Source organism: Pezoporus wallicus, unplaced genomic scaffold, assembly GCF_028554395.1.
Source record: "Pezoporus wallicus isolate ANWC-B61680 ecotype Strahan unplaced genomic scaffold, APGP_CSIRO_Pwel_v1 contig_14523, whole genome shotgun sequence".
Lineage (NCBI taxonomy): Eukaryota > Metazoa > Chordata > Aves > Psittaciformes > Psittacidae > Pezoporus > Pezoporus wallicus.
This window is the reverse complement of record NW_026640324.1, coordinates 84-5,331: the sequence shown is the minus strand read 5'-3', so window position 1 is coordinate 5,331 and position 5,248 is coordinate 84. Positions and strand designations below refer to the sequence as shown.

The 5,248-nt window shown below is 61.0% G+C and overlaps 1 protein-coding gene across 1 annotated transcript; it reads right to left on the bottom strand.

The window, feature by feature from the left end:
• Positions 1-278: 278 nt before the first annotated feature.
• Positions 279-4,506, bottom strand: LOC130604285 (COP9 signalosome complex subunit 6-like; the record flags this gene model as incomplete). The annotated part of the gene is made up of 4 exons (XM_057418685.1): positions 4,465-4,506; positions 2,722-2,836; positions 1,218-1,310; positions 279-379 (listed from the first exon to the last, which is right to left on the bottom strand). Coding segments are annotated over exons 2-4 (303 nt in total), but the record flags the coding sequence as incomplete, so codon positions are not given.
• Between the last annotated feature and the right edge of the window lie 742 nt (positions 4,507-5,248).

Here is a 5,248-nt window from a genome sequence, read left to right as displayed (position 1 = left end):
CTCTATGTGTCCCTATGGGTCTCTATGTGTCTCTATGGGTCCCTATGGGTCCCTATGGGTCTCTATGGGTCTCTATGGGTCTCTATGGGTCTCTATGGGTCTCTATGGGTCTCTATGTGTCTCTATGTGTCTCTATGGGTCCCTATGGGTCTCTATGGGTCTCTATGGGTCTCTATGGGTCCCTATGGGTCTCTATGTGTCTCTATGTGTCTCTATGGGTCCCTATGGGTCTCTATGGGTCTCTATGGGGTCTCTGGGTCCCCGTGGGCCCCACTCACGTCGTAGAAGTCGGTCTTGAACTTGTCAGTGCTGAGCACGGGCAGGCAGTGGCAGAGGGCGCAGGCCTCGCGCAGCAGCTCGTGGTTGAAGGGCAGCGCCCCTGCGGGACCCACACGGAGCCGTGGGGCAGGGACCCACACGGAGCTATGGGGCAGGGAGCTATGGGGCAGGGAGCCACTGGGAGCTATGGGGCAGGGAGCTATGGGGCAGGGAGCCACTGGGAGCTATGGGGCAGGGAGCTATGGGGCAGGGAGCCACTGGGAGCTATGGGGCAGGGAGCTATGGGGCAGGGAGCCACTGGGAGCTATGGGGCAGGGAGCGATGGGGCAGGGAGCCACTGGGAGCTATGGGGCAGGGAGCTATGGGGCAGGGAGCCACTGGGAGCTATGGGGCAGGGAGCTATGGGGCAGGGAGCCACTGGGAGCTATGGGGCAGGGAGCCATGGGGCAGGGACCCACTGGGAGCTATGGGGCAGGGACCCACATGGAGCTATGGGGCAGGGAGCCATGGGGCAGGGACCCACACGCAGCTATGGGGCAGAGCCATGGGGAGCTATGGGGCAGGGAGACATGGGGGGGGACCCACGGGGAGCTATGGGGGGAGCTATGGGGCAGGGAGACATGGGGGGGGACCCACACGCAGCTATGGGGGGAGCGATGGGGCGCCATGGGGAGCTATGGGGCGGGGAGCCATGGGGCGGAGCCATGGGGGGGGAGCCATAGGGAGCTATAGGGGGGAGAGCCATGGGGAGCTATGGGGTGGGGAGCCATGGGGGGGAGCCATGGGGGGCAATGGGGGGGGGCCATGGGGGGGGGCCATAGGGAGCTATGGGGCAGGCAGCCATGGGGAGCTATGGGGCGCGGAGCTATGGGGTGCTATGGGGAGCTATGGGGCGGAGCCATGGGGCTCTATGGGGCGCTATGGGGCAGGGCACTCACCGGCCTCGGCCGCCCTCACGTACTCCAGGATGAGGCGCACGCGGCTGTGCAGCATCTTGATGGCGCTGTGCTGGGCTATGAGGTGCTCGGCCACTGTGGGGCGGGGGTCAGCCCCATAGCGCCCAGAGACCGGCCCCATAGAGCCCAGCCCCATAGAGCCCAGCCCCATAGAGACCAGAGCCCAGCCCCACAGAGCCCAGCCCCATAGAGACCAGAGACCGGCCCCACAGAGCCCAGCCCCATAGAGCCCAGCCCCATAGAGACCAGAGCCCAGCCCCACAGAGCCCAGCCCCATAGAGACCAGAGACCGGCCCCATAGAGCCCAGCCCCATAGCGCCCAGAGCCCAGCCCCATAGAGCCCAGCCCCATAGCGCCCAGAGCCCGGCCCCATAGAGCCCAGCCCCATAGAGCCCAGCCCCATAGAGACCAGAGCCCAGCCCCACAGAGCCCAGCCCCATAGAGACCAGAGCCCAGCCCCACAGAGCCCAGCCCCATAGAGACCAGAGCCCAGCCCCACAGAGCCCAGCCCCATAGAGACCAGAGACCGGCCCCATAGAGCCCAGCCCCATAGCGCCCAGACACCGGCCCCACAGAGCCCAGCCCCATAGCGCCCAGAGACCGGCCCCACAGAGCCCAGCCCCATAGCGCCCAGACACCGGCCCCACAGAGCCCAGCCCCATAGCGCCCAGACACCGGCCCCACAGAGCCCAGCCCCATAGCGCCCAGACACCGGCCCCACAGAGCCCAGCCCCATAGCGCCCAGACACCGGCCCCACAGAGCCCAGCCCCATAGTGCACAGAGCCCAGCCCCATAGAGCCCAGCCCCATAGCGCCCAGAGACCGGCCCCATAGAGCCCAGCCCCATAGAGACCAGAGCCCAGCCCCATAGCGCCCAGCCCCATAGCGCTCAGAGACCGGCCCCACAGAGCCCAGCCCCATAGAGACCAGAGCCCAGCCCCATAGCGCCCAGCCCCATAGCGCCCAGAGACCGGCCCCATAGAGCCCAGCCCCATAGCGCACAGAGCCCAGCCCCATAGAGCCCAGCCCCATAGCGCCCAGAGACCGGCCCCATAGAGCCCAGCCCCATAGAGACCAGAGCCCAGCCCCATAGAGCCCAGCCCCATAGCGCCCAGAGCCCGGCCCCACAGAGCCCAGCCCCACAGAGCCCAGCCCCACAGAGCCCAGCCCCATAGAGCCCAGCCCCATAGAGCCCAGCCCCATAGCGCACAGAGCCCAGCCCCATAGAGCCCAGCCCCACAGAGCCCAGCCCCACAGAGCCCAGCCCCATAGAGCCCAGCCCCATAGAGCCTGATCCCATAGCGCCTGACAGAGACCCAGCCCCATAGAGCCCAGCCCCATAGAGCCCAGCCCCATAGAGCCCAGCCCCATAGCCCATCCCTATAGCCCATCCCCATCTCTCTATATCCCCATACCCACCCCACATCCCCCCATAGCCACCCCACATCCCCCCCCCTCCCCCCCCCCAACCCCTCCCCCCCCGCACCGGTGCTGCTCTCCCCGCCCCCCGTCGCCGTCATCCTGGCCACGTGATCCACGCCGATTCGCTCCGCCTCCTCCGTGGCCAGGGTATAGGGCAGCTCCGCGAACAGCATCGTGGCCTATGGGGCGGAGCCATGGGGGGCTGGGGGCGCCCCATAGAGACCCATAGAGACCCATAGGGACACATAGAGACCCATAGAGACCCATAGAGACACATAGAGACACATAGAGACACATAGAGACCCATAGAGACCCATAGAGACACATAGAGACACATAGAGACCCATAGAGACACATAGAGACACATAGAGACACATAGAGACCCATAGAGACCCATAGAGACACATAGAGACACATAGAGACCCATAGAGACACATAGAGACCCATAGAGACACATAGAGACCCATAGAGACACATAGAGACCCATAGAGACCCATAGAGACCCATAGAGACCCATAGAGACACATAGAGACACATAGAGACACATAGAGACACATAGAGACCCATAGGGACACATAGAGACCCATAGAGACACATAGAGACACATAGAGACACATAGAGACCCATAGAGACCCATAGAGACACATAGAGACACATAGAGACCCATAGAGACACATAGAGACCCATAGAGACACATAGAGACCCATAGAGACACATAGAGACCCATAGAGACCCATAGAGACCCATAGAGACCCATAGAGACACATAGAGACACATAGAGACACATAGAGACACATAGAGACCCCATAGAGACCCATAGAGACCCATAGAGACACATAGGGACCCATAGAGACACATAGAGACACATAGAGACACATAGAGACCCCATAGAGACCCATAGAGACCCATAGAGACACATAGGGACCCATAGAGACACATAGAGACACATAGAGACACATAGGGACACATAGAGACACATAGAGACACATAGAGACACATAGAGACCCATAGGGACACATAGAGACCCATAGAGACCCCATAGAGACCCATAGAGACCCATAGAGACCCATAGAGACCCCATAGAGACCCATAGAGACCCATAGAGACCCCATAGAGACCCATAGAGACCCATAGAGACCCCATAGAGACCCCATAGAGCCCCACAGAGAGCCCATAGACCCCATAGATCCCCCCATAGACCCCACAGATCCCCACTTACACCCATAGAGCCCCCTTCAGACCCCATAGAGCCCCACTTAGACCCCATAGAGCCCCATTTACACCCCACAGAGCCCCATTCAGACCCATTCCAGACCCATTTCCCCCCCCAGCCCCATAGAGCCCCCCCAGCCCCATAGCTCCCATTCCCCCCCAGCCCCATAGCTCCCACTGCCCCCCCAGCCCCATAGCTCCCCATAGCTCCCATTGCCCCCCCAGCCCCATAGAGCCCCCCCAGCCCCATAGCTCCCCATAGCTCCCATTGCCCCCCAGCCCCATAGCTCCCCATAGCTCCCACTGCCCCCCAGCCCCAGAGTCCCCCCAGCCCCATAGCTCCCCATAGCTCCCCGTGCCCCAGAGCTCCCCATAGCTCCCCCTCGCCCCATAGCTCCCCATAGCTCCCATTGCCCCCCCAGCCCCATAGAGTCCCCCCAGCCCCATAGCTCCCCATAGCTCCCATTGCCCCCCCAGCCCCATAGCTCCCCCCAGCTCCATAGCTCCCCATAGCTCCCATTGCCCCCCCAGCCCCATAGCTCCCCTAGAGCCCCCCCAGCCCCATAGCTCCCCATAGCTCCCATTGCCCCCTTACCTCCCCATTGATGATGTCAATGACTGACTCGAACACGCTCACAGGCAGCTGGGGGGGGAACAGAGCTCATATGGGGGTTCCCTATAGAAATGGGGGTTCCCTATAGAAATGGGGGTTCCCTATAGAAATGGGGGTTCCCTATAGAAATGGGGGGTGCCCTATAGAAATGGGGGGGCCCTATAGAAATGGGGGTTCCCTATAGAAATGGGGGTTCCCTATAGAAATGGGGGTTCCCCTATAGAAATGGGGGTTCCCTATAGAAATGGGGGTGCCCTATAGAAATGGGGGTTCCCTATAGAAATGGGGGGTTCCCTATAGAAATGGGGGTTCCCTATAGAAATGGGGGGTTCCCTATAGAAATGGGGGTTCCCTATAGAAATGGGGGTTCCCTATAGAAATGGGGTTCCCTATAGAAATGGGGGTTCCCTATAGAAATGGGGTTCCCTAAATGGGGGTTCCCCTATAGAAATGGGGGTTCCCTATAGAAATGGGGGTTCCCTATAGAAATGGGGGGTTCCCCATAGAAATGGGGGTTCCCTATAGAAATGGGGGTTCCCTATAGAAATGGGGGTTCCCTATAGAAATGGGGGTTCCCCTATAGAAATGGGGGTTCCCTATAGAAATGGGGGGGGGGGGGTTCCCTATAGAAATGGGGGGTTCCCTATAGAAATGGGGGGGTTCCCCTATAGAAATGGGGGGTGCCCTATAGAAATGGGGGTTCCCCTATAGAAATGGGGGGTTCCCCCATAGAAATGGGGGTTCCCTATAGAAATGGGGGTTCCCC